Raw genomic sequence first — 25,568 nt, forward strand, 5'->3', positions numbered from 1 at the left:
AGAGAGAGAGGGAGACGCAGAATTGGAAGCAGGCTCCAGGCTCTGAGCCATCAGCCCGGAGCCCGACGCGGGGCTTGAACTCACTGACCGCGAGATCGTGACCTGAGCTGAAGTCGGACGCTTAACCGACTGAGCCACCCAAGCGCCCCTGGACACAGATTTTGAGAGAGAGCGTTGTGCATGCTTTTGGTTTGCAGTCAGCTGATGTGGAGAATAGGCTATATTATGGAGAGTGGTACCAGATGATAGATTGTGTGGTCACCCTTGTAGGCTGTGCCAAGGGAAAGGATAAGATCTGTTGAAGGGAGAGATGCTAAGGACCCGTTTTGGGCAAGTGGCAATGAAATACAGGGGGCGCATTTGAGAGATTTGATACAGCAGCCACTTGAAGGGATGGATGAGAGAGAGAAAGGAATTAAGGATAAATGAGTTTGTAGCTTCAAAGTACTTGTCACACACGTATTCGGAGACATTTAATACTAGGTAGTTGTGAATGGGAGTCTGAGTTTGTAGGAATGACTGAGAGGAAGGTAGTATAGTAATTTTCGGAACCTTTGAAGCAAGATTGTTCTCGTTTCAAATTTCATCTCTGGCACTGACGCCAAACTAGGTGGTGATGATACACATCCTGAAGGACTGTCGAGAGTGTACGTGTAAAACTGTGCACGGCAACGGTATTATTTCCTGTCTGTCGGTACCTGTCTGTCTGATCTATCAGAACCAGAAGTGAATGTTTCAAAGCAAAAGGGTAACAGTTCAAGGGGGAAAGATTGGTCTAGTTAGAAGGCTGAAAAAGGAATCATTTAAATAGCATCCTTAGCTCTTTATGGAATTACTTCAGATAGATTGTGGTTTAATACTGTTCTCTACTTCCATTGAGAACAAATACAAAAAATGTTTCTAGATGTTTTTTTTCACCTGAATTGAAGATGCATGATAAGCAGTGCTCCATATGTGAAAATCTTTATAAACATTTCTCTGAAGAGCTTAGAAGAGCTTAGCACTAGAAATGGTTTGCTCTAAAAAATTGGTATTTGTTATTTTATGAGGTATTTTTTAACTTACTTTTTTTTTTTTTTTGATGTTGACTACTTAGAAACTTCTGAACTTAGAGATACTTTTCCTTAGCTTATGTTTATTGGGTTAATAATCGCCCATCTAATCTTTTATTTTTATTAAATGGCTTTATTGGTGGCGGGTGGTTAAATAACAGATTTATTGTTCTGGAGCTTAGAAGTCTGAGATCAAGGTGTTGGCTGGCTTGCTTTCTTCTAAGGATTGTGAGAAGTAATCTGTTCCATGCCTCTCACCGAGCTTCTGGTGGTTTGCCTCTAGTCTTTAGCATCCCTTGGCTCTCAGAAGCATCCCCTTGGTCTCTGCTTTCACTTTCACAAGACATTCTTCCTGCGTGTGTGTCTGTGTCCAGGTTTCCCCTTTTATAAAGTCTAAAGTCATATCGGATTAGGACTCACCTGAACAGTGACCTCTTCTTTTGTTTTTTTTAAAGCCATATTAAGAAATATTTATTATTATTTTTTTAAGTTTATTTATTTTGAGAGACAGGGAGAAAGAGAGAGAGAGAACCAGCAGGAGAGGGGCAAAGAGAGGGGGAGACAGGATCAGAAGTGGGATCTGTTGCTGACAGCAGCGAGCCCAGTGTAGATCTGGAACTCACGAACCGTGAGATCATGTACCTGAGCTGGAGTCAGATGCTCAACTGACTGGACCACCCAGGTGCCCCAAACAGTGACTTCATCTCAACTGATTACATCTTTCTTTAGTGATTCTGCACTGAGATTAAGATCACATTCTGAGATACTGAGGTTAGAATGTCAACATTTCTTTTGAGAGGACACAGTTCAGCTTGTTGAGTGGGTAAAAAAATGGGATAATGCATATGAAATTACATTTGACTTATGATTGATGCTATGTGCTAAGGTCTTGCTTCCCTAGTTATCACCGATGTTGGTTAGTGATACTTCAGAGTTAGGAGGAGGATCACAAACGTGGAATTGATCTCTTATGGCTCTGCACAGAAACTTTACCATGAAGACTGGAAATACAGCGTTTATAGCTATTAACTACTATTTTTCTCAGATTTCCCTTGGACTTTTTCTGTTTGTGAGCTTCTGAGGGAAGTCCAGCCCTTCTTTTTAAAAAAAATTTTTTTTCAACGTTTATTTATTTTTTTTGGGACAGAGAGAGACAGAGCATGAACGGGGGAGGGGCAGAGAGAGAGGGAGACACAGAATCGGAAGCAGGCTCCAGGCTCTGAGCCATCAGCCCAGAGCCTGACGCGGGGCTCGAACTCCCGGACCGCGAGATCGTGACCTGGCTGAAGTCGGACGCTTAACCGACTGCGCCACCCAGGCGCCCCGAAGTCCAGCCCTTCAAATAGACCAATACGTCTTGCTCAGTCACCTGCTTTGGATTTGAGTCTTTTTTTTAACTTTTTAAATGTTTGTTTATTTTTGAGAGAGAGAGAGAGAGTGAGAACACAAGTTGGGGAGGGGCAGAGAGAAGGAGACACAGAATCTGAAGCAGGCTCTAGGCTCCAAGATGTTAGCACTGAACCTGATGTGGGGCTTGAACCCACGAACTGTGAGATCATGACCTGAGCCAAAGTCAGGTGCTTAACCGACTGAGCCACCCAGGCGCCCCAAGGATTCGAGTCTTATCTTTTAGACAATTCGTATGGGTTTTGTAACATGTCTAAAATGTTCCAAGCTACCTTTTTGTCATTTATATTAAAATTTTAAAAAACTACATGAAGCGTTTCCCCTAATGTATTCTGTACAAAGAACATGTTAGTTTTTCATCAGAAAAGGCAAGATAACTTTTACAAGTAGGTTTATATATGGATACAAATGATAACCACAAAACCACAAGAAGTAACCATTAGGCACATAATATCACCCAAGCATTCCTGTGCGCTGAATTATTCTCACAGCAGACCTGTAAAGTAGATGTTACTGTTCTGTTTTAGGGGAGGAAACTGAGACTTGGATTAAATACACTGTGAAGCAGGGGACGGGGGTGGGGGTGGGGTGCCTGGCTGGCTCATCTAGTAGAGCATGTAACTTTTTTTTTTGAGTTTTTTATTAAATTTTTTTTTAATGTTTATTTTTGAGAGAGAGAAAGAGACAGAGCCCAAGCTGGGAGGGGCAGAGAGAGAGAGAGAGAGACAGACAGACAGACAGACAGACAGGCAGAATCTGAAGCAAGCTCTAGGCTCTGCACTGTCAGCACAGAGCCTGACGTGGGGCTTGAACCCATGAAGTAGGATAGGAGATCACGACCAAGCTGAACTTGGAACCCGGACGCTTAACCCACTCAGCCACCCAGGCGCCCTGGTAGAGCATGTAACTCTTGATCTCAGGGTCTTGAGTTCAAGCCCCACGTGGGCATGGAACCTACTTAAAAACAGTCAAGGGCAATAGTTGGCAACTGGCTGAGAAGATCTCACGGGCAGTTGTGTTTGCTCAGGAGGTTGGTGTGAGTGTCTGCTGAGTAGGTGAAAGAGCCCCTTTTTCTTGGGCCTGCATCCCCTGGTGGCATGAGTTTTAATTTCCTTATCAGGAAAATTGGAGGCTCTAATACCATTTGTATGGGGTGTTTTCTGAAGGTTGGATGTGAAACTCACACTATAGTGCATCTTTTATCAACTTCTAAAAATACCAATTTTCAAAAAGGATTTAATTGTAAGTGTTCATAAAAATGTGCTAGTAGATTAGGGAATACCAAAAAAATATAAGTAGTCCCAACTCTCAGTTAACAGGTAGTTTAGATGGGTAGATAATACAGAAACATACAAGGATTTAAAGGTTAAAAAAATTTTTTTTTCCAACGTTTATTTTTTTTGGGGGGGACAGAGAGAGACAGAGCATGAACGGGGGAGGGGCAGAGAGAGAGGGAGACACAGAATCGGAAACAGGCTCCAGGCTCTGAGCTATCAGCCCAGAGCCTGACGCGGGGCTCGAACTCACGGACCGCGAGATCGTGACCTGGCTGAAGTCGGACGCTTAACCGACTGCGCCACCCAGGCGCCCCAGGATTTAAAGGTTTAAATAGTTGAAGATAGCAATGAAAGGTCAAAGTTTATATTTTATATATGTAGAAAAAATATATTCTATATAAAGATGTGTGTGTGTGTGTGTGTGTATACACATAATCAAATAGATAAATGGTATCTGAAGAGGTAGAGGTTTTAACAGCTTAGAATAATTGGGCAATGCATTGTAGAGACAGAAGAGGAAAAAACATTTATGATTATCCCTCGAGACAGGACATGAGGCACTTTGCTTTTAGATTGTTTCCTCTGAGTCCCTACCACAGGCCTGTGAGTGAGCTGGTATTGCCTTCTTTTCCAGATGAAGAAATGACACTTAGAGGATGTTTGCTCCAGGTCATAGAGCTAGTTAGTGAGTAGTAAAAGTAGGATTGGAACTCCATGGCTCTAATTCCAAGTTAGGTGTGTGTGTGTGTGTGTGTGTGTGTGTGTGTGTAGGAATTGATGGTACTTCATAATGTAAAGTGTAGGCTTTCAAAATACAGTTGAGTATACCATTTTGACTGGAGGAGAGAGTTCAATAAAGTTATGATTATTGTAAAGACCTTTTTATAGATTGTGTGTGTGTGTGTGTGTGTGTGTGTGTATTTACTTTTATTACACTATAATCTTTGGTCTTTTGGAAATATCTGTATTCGTTTTTTTTTCCCCCTGATGGATACCCAGTTTTTACTTTTTTACTTTTTTTAAGTTTTCAGAGAGACAGAGCGTGAGTGGGGAAGGGGCAGAGGGAGAGGGAGAGAGAGTCCCAAGCAGGCCTCTCCACACTCAGTGTGGAGTCCAACCCAGGGCTTGTTCCCACAACCCTGGGATCATGACCTGAGCCAAAATCAAGAGTTGGTCGCTCAACTGATTGAGTCCAGGGGCCCCTGGACACCCAGTTGTTTTAAGTTTATTTATTGGATAATTCCTCTTTTTCTCCACTGATTTATGAAAAAATAGCTTTATTGAAATACAATTTATGTGCTTTATTCAGTCACTGTAAGTTGTACAGTCAGTTTTTAGTAGGTTATATTATAGAGTTATACAAACCGTCAAGATTCTTACAAGATACTGTCTCATTGTTTTTCATAATTTTTCATTGACGTTTGCAGGGTAGATGGTATGATTTTCACTTTACAAATAATGGCATAATCTACATTTTTAAGTATTTTGCCTGAGACTTTGTGGCTAGTAAGTGGCAAAACCGAGACTCAAACCTGGCACCTTTTGGAAATGATGGGTTGAGAACAGATTGTTGAGTGCTTTTTAATGTTGGACTAAGAAATTTGGATTTCGTCACCTAACGTAAGAATTGCCCACATCTTGTCTGTGATGTCTTCTTTGGCGCAGGAAAACCGCTCAGTATTGTCAGGGGATCACATTTTGTAGAGTCTGTTCTATGGAACTCTAGGCTCTCAAGCTGCTCCATGGAGAGAGGGTCTCGAGGCAAGTACATTTGGGAAGTGTATCTCCATTTTGAATTGTCAGAGTTCACATTGTGGACACAATGCTATGAGAAGTTGTGCAGTGAAGAATGGGTTTACTTTTGTTTTTTTCAGCATTTTCCAAATTTACTGACTTTAGAATTCCCTTTGGGTAGCATTGATTTATTGTGATCTTTTTGGAAAGTTAAACCCATTTCACCAAGAAGGGACAAGACTGAAGATGAAGGAGAGCATTTATTTAGTTAAGCCGTGAGGATGGTTTTTTTGTTTTTTTTTAAGTGGCTTATTATCATACACATTTATATGTTAATCATGGCAGGGTTACTGCTGACAGTTGTAGAAGTTCTGATTCTTTAGGTACTGTAAGATCCTTTGGTTCAAAGTTTGAATGTCTTAACATCAAGACTTTGCAGTTTTAAAACTGCTTGAGGGGCACCTGGGTGGCTCAGTGGGTTAAGCTACCCACTCTTGATTTCGGCTCAGGTCATGAATCTCGCTTGCTGTGTGGAAGCTGCTTCGGATCTTCTGTCTCCCCCTTTCTGGCCGTCTCCCGCTCGTGCACTCTCTCGCGCTGTCTCAAAAATTAATAAACGTTAAAAAAAATAAAACTGCAGCCTTGAAATTTCATTTTTTGATTTATAATTCCCTTTCTTAAAAACTGGAAGGCAGTTTCATGCAATCAAGAGGTTGTCATTGCATCCCTGTTGTGTCACTTACTAGCTTTGTGACTGCACAAGCTTTCTCATCTCCCTGAATCAGTTTGCTTAGCTGCAAAATAAAATATCAACCCTGCTGCAGTTGTCATTCAGACTGCAGTTCATATTTACACAGTGATTGTTGAATTGATTATTATTCTGTACAGATATGTTGTAATAATAGAGATGATAATAGAGCTTTCACAGAAACAGTAAGCCTTACTTCCATTGGGTTGCAAATTATTATACTGTAGAGGTGGTATTGGTGGACTGCAAAAATAAGGGATTGAAGTTATGAAAAGTACTTAATTATCTAGTCTTGGTAATTAAGGTCTCTAACGTGTCTTATGCTTGTGTAATTTAAACTTAAAAAGTACTCCACATGCCTTTTCTCCTTGTACATCCCATGAGGTATGTAGGATATGTGTTCTTAGTAACTTTAAAAAGTTAGTACCTTCAAAAAGCTTCTGCACAGCGAAGGAAACAGTCAGCAAAACTGAAAGGCAACCGACGGAATGGGAGAAGATATTTGCAAACGACATATCAGATAAAGGGTTAGTGTCCAAGATCTATAAAGAACTTATCAAACTCAACACCCAAAAAACAAATAATCCAGTGAAGAAATGGGCAAAAGACAGGAATAGGCACTTTTCCAAAGAAGACGTCCAGATGGCTAACAGACACGTGAAAAAATGCTCCACATCACTCATCATCAGGGAAGTACAAATCAAAACCACACCTGTCAGAATGGCTAACATTAACAACTCAGGCAACAACAGATGTTGGTGAGGATGCGGGGAAAGAGGATCTCTTTTGCATTGTTGGTGGGAATACAAGCTGGTACAGCCACTCTGGAAAACAGTATGGAGGTTCCTCAAAAAACTAAAAATAGAACTACCCTACGACCCAGCAATTGCACTACTAGGCATTTATCCAAGGGATACAGGTATTCTTTTTCGAAGGGGCACATGCACCCCCATGTTTATAGCAGCACTATTGGCAATAGCCAAAGTATGGAAGGAGCCCAAATGTCCATCGATGGATGAATGGGTAAAGAAGATGTGTGTGTGTGTGTGTGTGTGTGTGTGTGTGTATGTGTGTGTGTGTATATATATATATATATATATATATATATATATATATAAATGGAGTATTACTTGCCAATCAAAAAGAATGAAAGCTTGCCATTTGCAACTACATGGATGGAACTGGAGGGTATTATGCTAAGTGAAGTTAGAGAAAGACAAAAATCATGTGACTTCACTCATATGAGGACTTTAAGAGACAAAACAGATGAACATAGGGAAGGGAAACAAAAATAATACAAAAACAGGGAGGGGGCAAAACAGAAGAGACTCATAAATATGGAGAATAAACTGAGGGTTACGGGAGGGGTTGTGGGAGGGGGAGATGAGCTAAATGGGTAAGGGGCATTAAGGAATCTACTCCTGAAATCATTGTTGCACTATATGCTAACTAATTCGGATGTAAATTTAAAAAAATAAAATAAAAAAAAAGTAAATTCTTCAGATGCCTGTAAAAAAAAAAATAAATAGAAAGTTAGGACCTCTGTGATCTATATAGAATAATGTATCATAGGTTAGTGATTTCCTTAACTATTCTTGAAGTATGAAATCCCATTCTCTTCCTTCCAAAACAGGAAAAGTGAAGCATATGTATGGAATTTTTTTTTTCTCTTAGCTTTATTGAGATATTGACTTGTAACATCTGTTAAGTTTAAAGTGTACAACTTGATGATGTGATATAAATATATATTGCAAAATGATTACCATATAATGTTAATCAACACCTTCATCTCTTCACATAATTAACTTCTTTTTGTGTGGTAATAGCTTTTAAAATCTACTCTTTTAACAACTTTCGATTATATAATACCGTTTTGTTAATTATAGTCACCATGGTGTACGTTAGATCCCCAGAACTTACTCATAGTCATGTCGTAGCTGGAAATTCGACCAAATCGCCCCATTTCTCCTACTCCCCAGTCTCTGGCAGCCACTGTACTACTCTATTTCTTTGAGTTTGGCCCTTTTATTTAAAATTTCTCTATTTAGAGAGAGCAGAGAGAGCATGCACAGGGAAGGGGCAGGGAGAGAGAGCGAGGGAGGGAGGGAGGGAGAGAGAATCCCAAGCAGACTCTGTGCTGTATCGGCACAGAGCCCTATGCAGGGCTTGATTTTACGAACCATGAGACCATGACCTGAGCCGAAATCAAAAGTTGGACGCTTGACTGAGCCATGCAGGTGCCTCAAGTTTGGCCCTTTTAGATTCCACGTATAAGGGAGAACATACTATGTTTGTCTTTCTCTGACTGATTTCACCTAGCATAATGCCCTCAGCGCTCACCTGTGGTGTCACAAATGGCAGGGTTTCCCATTTTATGGCCGAGTGATACTCCATTGTGTATGTATGTGTGTATGTATGTATGTATCACATTTTATGCATATGTATATATGTATCACATTTTTGTTAGCCATTCATCTGTCAGCAGATACCTAGGTTGTTTCTGTGCCTTGGCTATTAGGAATAATGCTGCAGTGAACGTGGGGGTGCAGACATTTCTTCAAGATAGCGATTCCGTTTCCTTTGGGTGTATACAGTAGTTCTGCTGTACCTGCAGGAGATATAGTTCCAGCCCCCCCCCCCAACCCCGGTGGATGTTTGAAATTGCAGATGGCTAGAACCTTATATATACTATGTTTTTTTCTAGGAATACATTTTTCATTTTAATAGTGGACGTTTTGAGAAATAAGTCTTAAAAATAGACCAGAAAAATGATCTCAGTTTGCTTTCCAAGGAATCCCTATGTGTTAGTCTGTCTGAAGTATAATAAACTACTTCAGATTGGATGTCTTTTTTTTTTTTTAATTTTTTTTTTTAACGTTTTTATTTTTATTTTTGAGACAGAGAGAGACAGAGCATGAACGGGGGAGGGTCAGAGAGAGGGAGACACAGAATCGGAAACAGGCTCCAGGCTCCGAGCTGTCAGCACAGAGCCCGACGCGGGGCTCGAACTCACGGACCGCGAGATCATGACCTGAGCCGAAGTTGGCCGCTTAACCGACTGAGCCACCCAGGCGCCCCTCAGATTGGATGTCTTAACAAACAACAGAAATTTATTTCTCACAGTTCTGGGGGCTGGAAAGTCCAAGATCCTAGCACTGGCACATTTTATGTGGTGGTTGGCTAGGACCCATTTCCTGCTTCCTAAATGGGTGCCTTCTTGTATCCTAACGTGGTGGAAGGGACGAGGGGTCTTTATGGATTTCTTGTGAAAAAGAAGATTAATCTCATTCCTGAGACCTCCACTCCCATGACCTGCGCACCTCCCAAAGGCCCTGCCTCCTAATACCATTATCTTTGGGGGTTAGGATTTCAGCATGTGAGTTTTGCAGTTGTACAGACATTCAGATCATAGCACCCTACATCCAACTATGAGCATTCTCTTAGTTTTCTTAGTTGGGGGTGGGAGTGGTTTCACTGGTTCTCAGAGGCTGTGCCCAGAAGAGGACAGTCCTACTTGGAGCTTAGCTGATTTGTAAAGCATATGGTTTTGTACTTAACTATCAGCTTAGAAAATAGCAACATTCCAAGTAATTACCAGGAGGTAGCATCTAAACCATATTGTCCATTACTTTGTTGATATATGATGGCTTGTCATACTACTTAACAATCGTTTTGTATTAACCTATCCTAAAATCAACAGCTTGTCTGTATTTCTGAACTCTATCCTATTGCTACACTGCAGAATTGTTTTTACTGAATTATGCGTTAGTGTGAGACTGCTGGTCTGTTTCATAAGATGTATTAAGAGAACAGTCCTGAGAAACTTACATCTGTTTCTCTGAAGATTCAGTTGCAGTGTTTGTATTCTGTCTTCTTGCAAAGTTAAAGAAAGAAAACTTGAGAAAATGAGATGCAAGTGTGGTTTGTTTCTTCATGTTATTTTTTTTTTTTTAATTTTTTTTCAACGTTTTTATTTATTTTTGGGACAGAGAGAGACAGAGCATGAACGGGGGAGGGGCAGAGAGAGAGGGAGACACAGAATCGGAAACAGGCTCCGGGCTCTGAGCCATCGGCCCAGAGCCCGATGCGGGGCTCGAACTCACGGACCGCGAGATCGTGACCTGGCTGAAGTCGGACGCTTAACCGACTGCGCCACCCAGGCGCCCCTGTTTCTTCATGTTATGTTTGGTGGTGCTTACATACTAATACAAAATAAAATGCTATCTCTGTAGGAAAAAAGTCCGTCAACTTGAGCATTGTTCAACAAATGTTTAGAGCTGAGCCAATTTTATTTGGTCCTGCCTTCTGTTATGAACAGATAAATAAAAGGAAGTGTGACAGAGATTTGAGACTTTAAAATCTATTAGAGACACAGAAACTACATCAGTATTTTGTACTTCCAAATAATTAAAATGCTTGAATTTTCCTTTTCTTTCAGTTCCTGGAATAGATGGAGGTGCTTTAACTGATACAAGTCTCACAGATTCCTATTTCAGCACCAGCTTCATTGGAGTCAATGGATTTGGAAGCCCAGTGGAAACAAAGTATCCCTTGATGCAGGTATCCTTAGTCTGAATTTACATGGCACTAAACAGTGAAGTTTATTCCAGTGTCAAGGGATGTCTAGAGTCTTCATTTATTCCTAAACTTGTTGAGTATGAGGGAAGGTTTTTGGAATTGATGAGGTTGGTGGGATACAGTTGGAGTCTGTGTGAGCTTTCAAGGGTAGGATGGGGTGGGAGGACAGTGGAGTATGTAGAAGACAGATGGAAAGAGACTAGTTTTCACTCCTCTCTGTGTTTTGTGGGTATGGAGTGAAGGCCTTTCAGGATGGAGAGACTGTAGAGGGTATGGAGTGTAAGAAAGCAATGAACATGTTTAGAGAACCGAGAATAGCCTAATTTTATAGAATCTATAAGGTGTATGAAGGCTAATACACACCAGGAGAGGCTATTAGAAAGCGTTTGTTGACTTTTACGTCTTCTCAGATGGATGTTGAAATTTATATTTTATAGACCGGGAGGCTGAATAGTTACATGCGTTGCCCAAGCTAATAATATGGAAGTGCAATTCAAAATAGGTGTGCAACTTTGGTTTTAAATATCTGGCTAGTGAGTAAAATTTTCATCTGATGTGTTGTAGAGAGTATTTGGACATTTTTACATGAATTAATGTAATCCATGTTGCAACATTTATAGTCAGATTAGAGTGTCAGTGATGTGAGAAGTGGATCGGAGGGGAAGAAGCAGAGAGTTCGTCTGAATTGGCTGACTGTTCTCAGTTAGTGATGTAATGTTTGTCTATTTTGTTTTGCAGAGAGTGACTAACAGTAGCAGCTCCCCAAGCCTTCTGAATGACAGTGCTAAGCCATATGCAGGCCACGGTAAGACTGGATCCCTCTTTCTCTTTTGTGTGTTTGTACGTATGCGTGCATGCATATGTGTATATTTCTGATCCTAAAACAGTGTGTTCATTGGAGAAACCTTGAAGTCTTGAAAATTATGAATATGTATAAAGGAAGAGAATAAGAATGATCTAGAGAGATCACTGTTGTTTGGATTCCATATAATTCCAAGTAGTGGTTATGTCTGAGTGTGAAAATACATGTACTTGTATACGTATATATACATATACTTACATACGTAATACTTAGCTAAGTAGACTCATATACTTAAGATGGCATTAGATACACTTTAAAATTAGGAGTGTTTCTTGATCATAATAAATTGAATTCTATTGCTTATTTTCATAATTTACTGAAGTTTTTAAAAAAGTATTCTAATGTTGGACTATGTGTATGCATCTGTGTTTATATTTTATTTCTTTTGGAAACATTCTTAGACATGCAGTGACTGTTTGCAAGATCATGGTCATTTTTAAGGTTTTTAATATGGAATTTCCAAGTATCGTTCTGTATTCTATTTTCAAAACAAATGTTCAGAGGGGGCGCCTGGGTGGCTCAGTCGGTTGAGCGTCTGACTTCAGCTCAGGTCATGATCTCACAGTTCGTGAGTTTGAGCCCCATGTCGGGCTCTATGCTGACAGCTCGGAGCGTGGAGCCTGCTTCCGATTCTGTGTCTCCCACTCTGTCTCTCTCTCCCTCCCCCGCTCACGCTCGCTCTCTCTCAAAAAAAAAAAAAAAAGAATAAATGTTAAAAAAAATGTTCAAGAATAGCTTCTTAAAAATATGTAACAATTGAGTGTTAGTACTCTGCATAATAGTACCTATTTTTAGGTGCCTTGAATGTATAAATTACATAAAAATATTTTACTAGCTTTTTCTGTACATACATTAAATTGTTAATTCTAATGACAGACTACGCTATGAAAATTCAGGCAGTCGAAACTGGAGAAATTAAGCAGCAGTGTATACTGCATTTTGAAGAGAGTTAGTAGGTCCTTGTAAATAAGAACAGTTACTATAGATTCTAGAATTTCATGGATCATTTAATGAGAAACATAAGAGTAACTAGAGCTCAGAATTGAAGGTAAGGATTTCCATGTGTGTCACGTATACCTTTTCAGAAACTCTTCTGATTTATTAAGGGAAAAACCATTTAGAGATCTACTTTTGTTTGTAACTTCTGAACAGAGTAATAGAACTTTGAAACTATAAAATCTTTAAATTTCATGTTTATTTTGAAACATTTAATATTTCCCTCTTTAAAAACTCAATTTACTTATATTTTTAGTAAGAATATAAAATATCTGGTGACAAACTTAAAAAAGATAGAATATTGCATAGATGGTTTTAAGGCCTGGCCTAAGTGTTAAAATCCAAGTCCAGTCACTCAGAGCATGGCTTTCTGTCCTCCCCACCTCCCTGCCCTTTGTAATTTTTCTCATGATTTGGTTTCACGTACACAAACACTTACTAAATGGTAGACTTACTTCTTTCATAAACACACATTCCTAATAACAAGGTCAAGAGCCATCTCTTCTTTTTTTCTGTTTGATTTTTCTTTTGGTTCTAAACAAACAGATGTAGCCTAATCCATGTAGCTTCTGATTAAAGTATTAGCTGATCTTTAATTGGCTAAGTATTGACTGAAAGAAGTATTCTCTAATTTGTGTTTCTTTTACTTAGAAAATATTTGAACATCCACTGTATATGAGGCATTGAGTTTAAGTATTACTGTGGTATATGATTTTTTATTACTGTTAAGAATGTTGTCAGGTTAAACATTTATTAGATTTGTGGGTTGCCTGAGTTGTCTGTGTGGAAACTTATGTAACTTACCTTCCAGATCCTCTAACTTCACCTGCTTCATCCTTGTTTAATGACTTTGGTGCCCTCAACATCTCTCAGAGAAGAAAGGTAGGTGAAGTTGAAACTTATGTGAGACTAAATGGAATATACAAGTGATATTGGGTCATCACCTATATAATGGTCAATATTCTCTCTCCTAAGTTGGGGAGGTGCTTTTAATGGACTGTGATATTTTTGTTGCTTTTGCTTGCCTTTTTTTTTTTTTGGTATATATTTCATACGTGTAGAATTTTATTTATCTCTGTGCATGAAATAGAGATGTTTTATGTGAAGGAATGAAATCCTTCTCTTTTTTCCTCATTTTCTTTACCTTAATGTATTCTATTTTTAAGAAAACATCAAATTTAATGTTGTAGTTGCTGTTAATGTGACCCATTACAGGCACATTAATCATATTTTAACTTCATTTCCTAACTGCTTTGTCTAAATTTCAAAGATTTCTCCCCTAATTTAAACTTCTCATTACGAGGCAAACTTAAAAAATCTTCAACTTTTTGTAATTGGTTCAACTGTTTAAAAACAGTTTAAAATCTCTCATATCAGAAATGTAACTGTATTTTACTTGGCATCGAGGGTGATAGGTCGGGCATAGATTTTGAAGTATTTTGTAGGGCTACTTCTATGACAGGTAGAAGTGAAGATTTTATTACAGTTTGATGCCTTTGAGTCTTACGGAGAATCATCATGTTAATGGTAATAATAATCTACAGAAGGTGATATTTTTGGTTAGGATCAGTAGCAGCTAAAGATGTTCAGGAGGTTGTAAATCTTGGTGGAAATTACTACAGTGTTGTAACTAATTCGGTTTCCTAAGTAATGGAAGAAAAGAATATTAATTTTGGGAAACTGATACAAGTTTAAGATGGTTTTAGGAAGCATTTGATCAGAGGGTGGTATAAAAGGAAATTCAAGAAGACTAGATATTCTCAAGATAAGAATTAATGGCATCAGGTATAAATGACATTTAATACTTTATGCACCTAGTATTATCTCCATTTTGAACAATAGGTAAGAACAAGGAGGTAATTAATTATGAACTACTTTTAATGTAAACTAAAATGTGTGGGTTTAATTTTATACGTTTCCTTATGCTGTCACCGAGAGCACATTTACTCTTGCTTTACATACTGGTCTTATAAGTTGGAGCGTGTAGTTTTGAATCCACGTAGTAGAAGTGGAATAGAATTGAACGCAGGTTGGCTAACTGACAGTAGGGAGCAGTGACAGCAGACAAAGCCTGGCGACATGGAAGGAAACCGTAAAATGCTGAAAAGCAGGTGAAAGCTAGAAATCAAAGTATCTGGAGCTTTTCAGTTTAAGGAAAAAATAAAAAGCCCTTCAGTAGTCTGAGGAGTCCCCTTAATGGCTTTTTCACCTCTTTATTTTTTGTTATTTTTTGCATTTTTGATGATCAGTTAACTGTGATAAGTAGCATTTCTGACGTATGAGTAGAAAGTAAGACTAGCATGGCAAACAAACACTTGAAAGTATTCCTAATATGAGGGTTTAGTACCTTAAAATTGAAATGTGATTGAGAGCTGCTGATACTCATTTTTGAGAAAACAGTAAAAATCCCTGGAGATTGGAAAAAGGAGGATATAGTGTCCATTCTTCTAAAATTCATTTTAGTGTAGGAAAGTAGTAGAAGGAAATGTTGTTACCAATCTGACCTCAACGTTTGGAAGGGAAGTGGAGTAACGTGGTGAAACGAGCACGGTGCTGCAACTTTTGAGGCCCGGTGTCTCCAGCTTTGTGACCTTGGGCCAGCTTCCTCGGCTGCAGCGTGTACGTCCGTGAAATGACAAACGTGCCCTGGATAATGACTGTGGTGTCTCTCTCATGTCTAAAACTCACTGTCTGTCTAAACTGAAAGGACCTACAGGTCAGTCTCTACTTAGAAATTCGGGGTTCACATAGTGGTAGGTCTTTGAAGGACCATATTTTCTTGCCATTTACATCTAAAATAATATGTAGGGACATAGATTTTTTTCCCCCGTAGTGGACTGTATAGTTAGGAATCTGTTGGTACAGGTTGCGTGTGTTTTAAAATTGTTAATGGTTGAATTGAGAAAGTTTAAAATTTTTGTGTTAGTAAAACTCTTAGCATAAGAGTATTGTATGCTACACTTTGTAAATTGAAGGCATATGTAGACTTTTTCTTTGGTCGAGTAATTCCTAATGTCTGCTTAATGATGTCGTTTTAGTGGAAGTAACTCAAATTTATGTAAATATAATTCTAAGTTGATTTAGAAGGCTGTCATGATTACTGAGAGACCTTTTATTTCATAATGATATTGGAGGGAACAGACAGTTAAGTTAGGCCATACCTACTACTGTGTTTCATAGCTAAATTATTTTCTGGAAATCTCAGGCCAGTCCCTAGGCCAGGCATGCTGCTGTTTTTGCCTGGGGACTATGAGAATTCTCGGGGTCAGATCAGACCATTGCTTTTACTGTAAGCAGACTTACTCTGTGCTATGTGGAAAATTGCAAAAGAATGATGTTTATACTGACTGCTTCTCTCAAATCTAATTGAAAAGGCAGTACATGAACCTACTTACAGCATATTAATTAGTGCCAACGTAAATGTCTGATGATTGCCAAATCGCAGAGAATTCTCTAGATGCAGAAGTGTTTATGGAGAAAAGATGTTTTGAGTTGTGGTTTTTGAAGGTGTGGAATATGGAAAGACTCTTAATCAGAAGATATTGCTCGATTATAAGTAGAGAGTTAGGATCTTCAGTAAATTTTTAAATCCTCTTTATCATAGACAAGCTAAGAGACTATGACTGGGGCCCTGTATCTGTAGGGACTGGCTGAAGTAAAATGTGGGATGTGGAAAACAGTATTAAACAGTATTAAAACAGTATTAAACAGCCCAAAACAGTATTAAACACACAATTCATTGCCATTTGTGTGCGTTGCTTTATTGTTGCTAGGCATGTGAAAGTCTTCCTGAAGAGTCGTGTACTGAGAATGTATGCATTAGGGCAGTACTTACTGCTCATCCCAGGGACCGGCGCCAGTCCCTGAAGCGTCTGGTACCTGTCTGTGGAGACGGAAGTTAAAAGATTGGAAATACCTTTTTAGAAACTTGTGTAATAATTTGATAATACTGCAACGTCCAAATATGTGCTCACTTTTCTGGTAATTCCTTTTTACTTTATAAAAGTATACAACCATGATATATAGGAAATTATGAAAAAAATGATCTTTCACAACTGATGTTTGAGAAGCACTGATTTGTTTTCTACATTAGATAAAAATAATATGATAGCTAGGAAAAGTAACCATTGTTTGAAAGTGTGTATAATCATTGTTGGCCGGGAGTGGTGGTGGAAGAAAGTGAATTGTAGCCGTGTATTCTGAGGGAGAGGTAAGCCCCCCAAAACACTAGAGAAGGGGTTTTGTTGAAAATGGGAGTTAATGTATTTGAGATTAATACACGAGGAAACCTTAACAGCAAGAGAGATCAAGCTGCAAACTGGTGTGACAGAAAAAGGGGTGAGAGTCCCCGTGAATCACAAGTGTGAAGTATAGAGCTGTACGGCTTTGGGTAAGGATCCTTTGGGAAGAGAGCATCTTTATAACAGAGTTAGATGTTGAAATACAGATATGCGTAAATGAAGTGAGTCAGCACTATGCCGTCTTGCTGGGTATTCTTGCTAAGCTGTGAGTTTGTATGCAGGGCGACCACAGATGATTGAGACAAAGCCCAAGCAGAGTGAGAAGCTTCAAAATTTGTATTTGGCGTTGCTGGCTTCCCCTTGTGTATCTCTTTCTTAGCCTTTCTTTGCCCTCATGTTTTAGTCATCGAGAGTCCTTTTCGTGTTCACCGCCTCCCTCCCCCACAGCAAAGAAGGCTCTGGTGGCTGTCATTTACACTTCTTGTTTTAGTTGTACTTTATGGTGTTGTTTCAGTCAACATGCAGTTTTACCTGGGCACTTGCATTTTATTTCTAGCAATGGGAGAAGAGCTTTTTAAGGTTTTAATTAACAAGTTAAAGCCTTTGGACTCAGGGGACAGTGATTTCTAACGTATCATGTTTATTTCTCCTGATTTTAAAGCTCTTGGCTAGGATGAGGGAAGTGGGACCAAAAGGGTTTGGCTTATCTGCTGATGGTTTATTTGTGAGGACGTGTTATTTGTGAGGATGTGTAGATTTTGGACGTCCACTTCTGGATTATTCTGTTTGAGGGAGAAGTTGACTAGCAATACTTTCTCTGCTTCCTTCCATGTTTCATCTCAGTTTGAGACCTTCCCACTGTTTTCTACCTCAAGAGCATGCACCTCCCTCTCTCACCCATCTGTATTACAAAATTTACTGGCGATACAGTATGTTTTCTGATTAATTTGACGTTTAAATTTTTTCTTGTAACCTTTCTGTTTTAATGTCTTCAAAAGATGACTTTTATATTATTTCTAATCTAGGGAACAAACTGTGGAGTTACAAGGAAACCGGAGACTATTTGTGGTAGGGTTCTTTTATTGGAGAAAGCTAAAGTAAATTTGGAGAGATTAATAGAATTATAGCAGAGGAAGTTCGGAATGTAAATCTTTCCTTGATCCTTCTGCGGCTTAGGCTTATTTTGGAACATCAAGCCAAGTATTGATCTCAGGAAAAATAAAAGGGGACGAGAAAATGGAGAAATTGAAATGGAAGTCTTAATGGAAATTGACAATATAAAACTTCGCCTCTAAAACCACAGTTTTTAACCTTTTTATATATGTTCTCAAGAATTGTTTTGCTTAGTATTTAGGTTTTGCAGATCAGCCACATCAATATCATTTACCCATGAGTATTGTATGAGTAATGTTTCTACGGAAAATTGTGTTTAGAATTCCAAATTAAACAGAGCTATTCTTGTTTTACTGGCGTAGATGAAACCTCCATTCATCTCCACTTGCCAAGCTGTGGGAATGTGTGCTCTCCCAACTTAAGCCAGAGGTAGGTGAGGTCGTAGATTTAGACATGCACATGAGTCCCTATGGGAACTGGTAGAGTTGTTAGATCCAAGTCCCTGCAGGTAGGGAGGCGCCTTATGCCATGGTCCCCGTTTATAGCTTACTCAGAGCTCCTGTTGAGTTTTTATTTCTCTCAAAGAGCAAACAGTCGGAGTAGTAATAACCCAGTGGTGTTGAATAATGCTTGGAAGTCTTAGGGTTTGGAGTTGGATGCCAGGCAGTCTGAATTGATTCTCCATTTCTTCACGGATTATGTTTGTGTCTTTAAGCTTAGTTAAGCGTTTCTCCATTCGCAAGATGAAAACAGTAATCATGCTGAGTGCCTACTATGTGGCGTTATGAGGACTAAACGAAAAATATTTCCTGGCCCAGAAGTGCCCGATAAATGGTAGTTATACTAATACATTGTTAACTGTAGCTAAATAAATAATCTGTTACTGCTCACTGTGGATTAGGCTGTGTTATAATTGCGACTGGAAATATGGGTCTCCTATAGCTGCTCTGAGGATGTCCATCTTTTCTGTGAGGTGTTCAGGACCCCCCTCCCCCAACTTTTTTTGTGTCTCCTCCCCACATAGCCGTTAGCTTCTCGAACATGTGCTTCCAGTGTGGTGAAAATGCACGTGGGGATTTCTCATGATGTAGTGAGAGATGGATAGAAACTTGATTTTATTTGTATTGATAATGATTTTCTGTATCTGTTCCAGGTAATGTGTTAAACTTACATAATTCTTTCATAAGTTAATGTTTTATCTTTTGTATCATTTAATCATCCCAACGGGTCTTGGAGAGAGATTATTTTTCTCATTTTACAAAATTGGAGAATGGAAGTTTTGAGAGAGAAAGTAATTTACCTGGAATAATATAGATAATAATTACTTATATTTTGGAGAAAACCCAAAGTCTTTCTAGCAAGGGCAATATGAGAAAGGTGAAATGAGTCTTTGATAAGGTGAAAAATAGAGAGGTAGTGGAAAGAGGCTACTGGTAATTTACAGGGGAAGAGATAAAACATTGACCTTATGCCCGTTCCTTTTTCCATTTATGTGATTCTCAGTAAAAATTTCTATAAACACAGTTTCTAGGGCAGGAACACAAAATTAAACTTTTGATGTTTGAAAAAAAAAATAAACTTTTGATGTTTGACAGATAACCTTTTAGAGATGTTGTACATGTTTACATTCCTACTGATAGGTTCTGGTTTCCTACAGACTTGATAACACAGAGATGTAAAAGTATTTCACATCTTTGTTACTGTATAAGGCAACCTCCCCTCCCCCTCATTGTTTAAATTTGATTACTGGTGCTGTTGAACTACTCATTTATGTTAATTGGTCATTGGTGTTTCTTTAATGTCCTTGGCTCGTTTTTCTATTAGGCTATTCTTTTTAAATTCATTGTAAGCTCTATGTATGTTAGAGATTTGGGCCTCTCTCTTCTCGTGGATGTTTCAGTCTCCCATTTTGTTTTTGGTCTTGAACTTCACAAGTAATTTACGCTGTCACTTTTGAAATGTCACACAGACTCTGATTATCCCTTACTAAGTACATTTAAAAAGAACAAAATATTAAGCTCATTTTGGTTAAAATAACATGGTAATTCCCTGTATGCCGAGTCAGTGATTTTAAATTGAAGGGATTGTTGATGTTTTCTTGTAATTTTAATGTATTGTCGTTTTATTGCTAATGATCTATAGTAGTTAACGTTCCTTAGCAAATGGATATGTTCTTCATCTTCTCTGCATTTTAATTGTCAGATTTAAATGTGACATTTTTCCTACTGTTTTTACCTCCAGTCTTAATTTATTCTTTTCTTTAAAATGCTGTGTAAATAAGATTAGATTCAAACTTGTTTAGAAATGTGATAGTTCTTACAGGAAAGGACTCCGTTTTGAAAGAGTTAATTTTGTTTTCCTGCAAAATAAAGAGTACTCCAGGTTGACTCCCAGGATTGTGTTGAGATCAAGATATGCTTTGGAAAGAACAGATTAAGTTTTGTTGTGACAAATTAGGAGTTCAACCACGTACTACTTTCTGTACTTCAGTTTAATTGGTATGTTGTGGGCAGTGACCACTTGGCCTTTGTTGTTGAGGCAAGAAAGAATCTTCCAAATTTATGACTGCAAGGAAATTTATATTTTTATAACCCATGGATTATAAAAGATCTTGTGGCAGACTTGCGTTTTGGACGTTGTCTTTGTTGTGCTTGGTGTCTTTTCGTTTTTTTAAGAGGTGAGCGGTGGTTTGATGTTTGCCACTTTATACCGTATTTAAACACGTGAACTGAGGCAACGTGCCTTTTATATACAGTGTGTGATACTCTTGGGCTGTAGTCATTCTCTTGGTTTAGCTTTGGGCGTTTGGAGTTAGTTCTCAACCCAGTAATGATAGTTGGGTAAAACCATGGTGCATTGTCTATCTGGACTTGGGAACTAGTAGCTCATTCTGAGATTATGTGGTTGGCTTCTTTTTACTCTGCTCTGGTCATTGTGTTTACAAAGTGAAGTAGCTGATTTCAGCCGCTTGGCGTTGCTGGTGGTTCGTCTCTATTTTCTACAAAGTCGGGGTCAGTAATGAATTAGTAAAGGTGAGTTTAGAATTCCCATCCACAAACACGCTAGCCTAAGTTTTAGCTAAATTGAACCCAAAGTGCATAATTTCCCCAACTCTGTTTTTTTCTTAAATGTTTGTTTATTTTTGAGAGAGAGAGGGAGACACCGAATCTGAAGCAGGCTCCAGGCTCCGAGCTGTCAGCACAGAGCCCGACGTGGGGCTCGAACTCACGAACCGCGAGATCGTGACCTGAGCCGAAGTCAGAAACTGAGCCACCCGGGCGCCCCTCCCCAACTCTGTTTAATTCCCAGGATGTTTTCCCCTGCATTTTGGAAATGGGGAGAGGGAGCTGCTTAATTTTATTTCTTTGAATGGAGCCCCTGTAGCTCTTGTTTCTCATTGATCCCGTCCATGCCAGGTAGATTCAGAGATTGATTCATTCGGGAGTTTGTATTTGGCTATTTTAGGATTAGCTAGAATAAGGTTAAGATTGAAATATGTTAAGGAATACGGAACAGGTTTCTTCAAATTGGAGGCAGAATATCACAGTTACGAGTGCAAACTCTGGAGCCCGACCTTACGTTAGTTGTGGAATTATAGGTGAGTTATTTTAACCTTGGATAGCCTCACTTTTCTCATCGGTGGAGCGGGCTTTACGGTTGTGCCGGTCTCACAGAGTTGTGAGCATGAAATACGTTCATGGGTATAAAGTGCTTGGCGTAGTGCCTTGTGCTTGCCACGTGGTAGTTGTTGTCCCAGTCTTCTGTTGCTTATGATTCTGTAGTTCTAAAACGTGTGTATCTGTTTCTGAATGTGTGTGAGATTACTTTTGAGTAACCACTGCTTTAGTTTAGGTTCAGTTCTATCTAGTAAAGAGCATTTCTGAGGATATTCTGCTTCATGTCAAGATTGAAGCCAGGGGACAAATGTAAATAAATAAAAAGGGAACCTTCTGCTAATGAGTGATCAGGCGTTTAGCATCATGGGTACTTTTGATAAAGTACTGGAATACATTGTAAAACTTGATTACAGTTATAAAATGATTACAGTTGATAGTTTCTTGTGGAAATAACTTTCATGACTTAGAGAAAAACACCTTTCCTCAGATTCACTTAAAATAACTTGGGCACAGTATTTTCTTTCTCTACGTTTTATATTCAGTTCCATTCTAAACCAGAAGAATAAAAGAAGTTGCAGTTTGGTGTTCCAGTTCTTTAGAAATTAAATGTAGCCTTGCTTAGCAGAAGTACTCCACTGGTCTTGCTTTTGTTGGCGTAGAACTCCGTTATAATCTGGAGGTTTCAAGAACAGAAGGAATAACTGCTTTGTAAGCTTCCTTAAACATACGCATAGAATATTGGGGGACTGACTCATGGTAGAGCCTAAAAATATGTTCGTGTGTGTATGTAAATCCTGTTTTGCTTTATTTGATATAACTTAGAGCATCCTCTGTTTTCATCCTGTTATCCTGTACATTGACTTCGCAAATTAAAAGGGCTTTTTCATTTATAGATGTTTTCCTGCCCCCGAGTCTCTTAACAGTGGGTCTGTTTTTTAGTGGACTCGCTTGCCCATTGCGTCCTACTCTTGGTTTTATTTGAACAATGAAAACTTAAGGAACCTAGTATGTTTTCACAAATAGCCCACAATTATAACGAATGGTGGGACAAAATACAACATAGTCTTTGAAGCTGGCTTACTCTGTTTTTGATTTTTTAAGTGTTTTACTCACGGGGAAAATGATTGGAGCCCATGCTGCAGTGGTTTGTAGGTCTGGATTTACTATTCTAAATTAATTAGGTGTAGGAGCCTTTAAAATCCACGTAGTAAATTAGGTAGAGGTAGTTCCCTGTCTTGATGATTATATGGAAATTAGTTAATGTATTTGATTTAAAAAATTCAAATGGTTTTAGTCAATTTGGGGGTCTATTTATTCCCAGTGAGTTTAGATTACCCACCAATCGTTAATGAAATTATAATTTCCAATTTACTTCTCATAATTACAAATATGCTAAAGTATTAGGACATTTCATTAATTTAGGGACGACAGCTGTGAGCTGGAAGAGGTTTTGTTTTTATTTTATTAAAAAAATGTTTTTAATGTTTATTTATTTTTGAGAGAGAGAGAGAGAAGTGAGCAGGGAAGGGACACACAGAGAGAGAGAGAGAGACACAGAATCCGAAGCAGGCTCCAGGCTCTGAGCTGCCAGCACAGAGCCTGACTTGGGGCTCGAACTCACGAACCGTGAGATCATGACCTGAGCCGAAGTTGGACTCTTAACCAGCTAAGCCACCCGGGCACTCCTGAAGAGGTTTTGTTTTTCAAGTTTTATTTTTATTTATTTAAATAATCTCTGCACCTAATGTGGGGGTCAAACTCCCGGCCCTGAGATCAAGAGGCACATGTTCTTCTGACTGAGACAGCCAGGTGCCTTTAGAAGAGGTTATATTAAAAAAATAAATAAATAAAAAAATGCAGTTTTATTTTCAAATAAATACGTAGTCAGTTCTAGAGCAGAGGTTTCTATTAGTGGACCTGAGACCCTCAGGAGTGGCAGGAGGTAGGTTGCTGAGTTATTATAGTAAAAGGTAATGGGAATTAATATAGTTACCAAGTATTATCTGAATGGAGATAGTTTACACAGACACACACACACACACACACACACACACACACACACTACTGTTTTCTAAGTTACCTGAAGAAGTTGTGACTAATAAAATGCAAACCATTTAAAAGTGGCATTCATAATACTTTAAATCATCACTCGTTGTTTTAGAAGTACAAATAGTGAATGTTTTTGATGTTCGAAAGGGTTTCTTAAAATTCAGGGTGTTGGAAACTTTTTGTACTATGGTAACAACTTGATTTCTATAGTTTATCACTAATTAGTTAATGATATGTAACAACATATGGCTAGTAATAGGAAGCATTGTTAAAGCATTGCTGTTTTGCAGTTGTACCAGAAGAATTGTGCACTGAAAAATTGGTCTGTTACTTAGTGGCTTTAACCACATTTTCTATACATGCAGTGGTATTTATAGATTTTTCTTTGGCTAGACTGTGAAGTTTTTTAGGGGAAGAGAATAGATCTCAGCTTTGTATTTCTAGGAAGAAGAGCAAAGAGTGTTATGCTGAAATGTCGACTGAATGAATGACTAAAAAAAAGTGTGTGCAGTTAGGCTTTTGAACTCAAAGAGTCGTAAAAATTAGCTTTTACTATTCTTTCTTTTGATACGGAGACGTCCCTCATGTGTAAGGAGCAAAGGAGGATTTCCTTTAGTCTTAAACCATTGGAAAGGGCTTTTATGGACTAGGTCATGAAATTTCGAAGAGCCAGCATTGAAAAACTTCTGCAGGGTATATGAGTAATGGTCTCGAAGTATGTAGGTCAAACTCTATTGAACTCTTGCTATTTCCGGGAGTGGCCTCAGTTTCTGTCTGGACCGTTCGTTGTTTTTTCTCTAGGTCTTTTCTGTAATATTCTCTAGAACTTTACTCCTCCCAAAGTGTGGTCACCAGAGCAGGAGAGTACTAGTAGTTGTGGGAGCCTTTTAGAAATGCAGTCTCAGGCTTCGCTCGAGGTCCACTGAAGCAGAATTTTTATTTTAATAACATTTCCAGAAAATTCATAGGTTCCTTACAGTTTGAACACAAAAGGATCCTTGAATACTTTTGTTGAAGCCAGTGTTTTTTTTTTTTTTTTTTTTTTAATTTTTTTTTTTTTCAACGTTTTTTATTTATTTTTGGGACAGAGAGAGACAGAGCATGAACGGGGGAGGGGCAGAGAGAGAGGGAGACACAGAATCGGAAACAGGCTCCAGGCTCCGAGCCGTCAGCCCAGAGCCCGACGCGGGGCTCGAACTCACGGACCGCGAGATCGTGACCTGGCTGATGTCGGACGCTTAACCGACTGCGCCACCCAGGCGCCCCAAAGCCAGTGTGTTTTTTTAAAATGCCTAATCAAATGAGTAAAACTATTTTCATCTACTCTTACCGTACTGTTTATTTAGATTTTGTGAAGAATGATAAAAATCGTTCACTGTTGTAGTGAATCTTGAGATTTTAAAGCAGGGATTGTGTAACTCTAGAGAGAGGGAGAGGGGGAGGAACACTTTCAGGATATTTTACCACAGGAACAGAAAGAGATTGGGAATTTTGATGTATGGTGTGGACTTGGTAGGAGATGGGGCAGAAAAGCTGGTGATTTACAGATAGGACAGGACACTTAAAAATACTTCCATTCTGTAAGTAGAACTCCAAGGAGGGCGAGGCTATCAAGCACGGAGGGTCAGCAGTGCCCTTTACTGCTTTTGTTGACTATCGACGTTCTCAAGATCTGTCTAGGAGAGGGAAGAGGGCTTTTGTTTGCTCTGGAGGGGAGGGTTTGGATCTTACAGAACTCAGAATGTTAGGGGAATAACTTTAGGGATTAATAAGCATTTCCCGTAAAATTTTCTGCACCCCCTTTTATTTCCTTATCTTCGATTTGACTTCTCCGGTCTCCTTATTAGCCCCCACTTTCAGTGAGTCACCGATAGCAGTTCTTAGCCCAGCATGT

At 38.9% G+C, this 25,568-nt stretch overlaps 1 protein-coding gene across 5 annotated transcripts in view; it reads left to right on the forward strand.

The window, feature by feature from the left end:
* The window catches only part of PAN3 (poly(A) specific ribonuclease subunit PAN3), a 134,717-nt gene that overhangs the window by 9,140 nt on the left and 100,009 nt on the right, over nt 1–25,568 (forward strand). For all 5 annotated transcript variants that reach the window (XM_030308388.1, XM_030308378.1, XM_030308406.1 and 2 more), the window contains exons 2-4: nt 10,657–10,778; nt 11,535–11,601; nt 13,466–13,536. In XM_030308388.1, the coding sequence (XP_030164248.1) occupies nt 10,657–10,778; nt 11,535–11,601; nt 13,466–13,536 (260 nt within the window). The remainder of the gene's footprint in view (nt 1–10,656; nt 10,779–11,534; nt 11,602–13,465; nt 13,537–25,568) is intronic.

The sequence above is a fragment of the Lynx canadensis genome, chromosome A1, assembly GCF_007474595.2.
Source record: "Lynx canadensis isolate LIC74 chromosome A1, mLynCan4.pri.v2, whole genome shotgun sequence".
In the NCBI taxonomy this organism is placed as follows: domain Eukaryota; kingdom Metazoa; phylum Chordata; class Mammalia; order Carnivora; family Felidae; genus Lynx; species Lynx canadensis.